Below are 979 nucleotides of genomic sequence, written 5' to 3'. Positions count from 1 at the left end.
TTCCATGGCATAGTGCATTCCATTGTCATCAAATGAGTAGAGAAAAATAATAATGCATCAAAATAAATATATCAATTCAACATCCTCTTCGAGGGCACTGTTCGAAGTAGAGCACGGACTATGCAGTAGCTCTCATGCTTCCCTGCTCCTCGAGTTCAAAGGCAGACGCGGGGTATGTTTTCGACAGACCCACAGGCGTCCTGAAAGTAATCTTGGTGATGTCTTTGGGATCGACGTAGAACTCTCCCAGAGATATCCACATGAGAAGCTCCTTGGATTTTACGCCCGTTACTTGGCGCATTCGGCGGTCCTCCACGAAGCCGGTGACCTCGGCGCCGAAGGAGACGAGGCGCCCCGCCTTGCGGAAGGTGTAGTTGAGGGCCTTCTTCTGCCGCAGCCAAACGAAGCCGGTTCGGCGGTTGATGCCGATCTCTTCTACGTTCTGAATGGGAAGCAGGCCCCGAGGCATGTTGAGCTCCTCCAAAAGCTGGATGGTCTTCTGGCGGCAGAGCTCGTCGCCCCTGCAGATTTCCGCCCCTTCGCGGTGAGCGTCGATAGTGTTCTTCGCCATTGTAAGGTTTGAGAAGGACTCGCAAGAAAGTGATGAAGGTGCCGAAGCTGGAGTATGGGTATTTATAAGCCAATAGCGTACTGGTGAATCGTCTATGTATATACAGATATCTCGAAGGTACATCAGTACCTGAAAAGAAAAGGGAAATGAATCTGAAGGTTTTGACATGTCGGATTGATCCCACAACATCGCATTGACGTCCGTTTCTCTGCAGATCAGTCCATCGTACCGCTGGCGCTGTCTCTCGTTTTGCCTTGTTGAGGCAGCCGTTTGTCCTTCAAACTCTTAGTCCCTCGTTATTTGCCTGAACGGATACGGCGTATTCGTAAAAGGTAGATAAGCCGGCGTTTAATGGCACCGTCCGCGGCAACACCGCACCGAACTTGGTGGGGCACTCATTCTCCGGCT

General features: G+C 51.2%; 1 protein-coding gene across 1 annotated transcript; it reads right to left on the bottom strand.

Annotated features, from left to right (window-relative positions):
• LOC144705625 (uncharacterized) lies at window positions 1-614 on the bottom strand. Its single transcript, XM_078578391.1, has one exon. The coding sequence runs from the start codon at window positions 569-571 to the stop codon at window positions 119-121; it is 453 nt and encodes a 150-aa protein (XP_078434517.1). The 5' UTR covers window positions 572-614; the 3' UTR covers window positions 1-118.
• Between the last annotated feature and the right edge of the window lie 365 nt (window positions 615-979).

Source organism: Wolffia australiana, chromosome 7, assembly GCF_029677425.1.
Source record: "Wolffia australiana isolate 7733 chromosome 7, ASM2967742v1".
Classification (NCBI taxonomy): Eukaryota; Viridiplantae; Streptophyta; class Magnoliopsida; order Alismatales; family Araceae; genus Wolffia; species Wolffia australiana.
This window is presented reverse-complemented; position numbering and strand designations above follow the sequence as displayed.

Bases quoted from the DNA above. Each gene is read 5' to 3' on its own strand.
- LOC144705625 (XM_078578391.1), bottom strand. From the start codon at position 571: ATGGCGAAGAACACTATCGACGCTCACCGCGAAGGGGCGGAAATCTGC.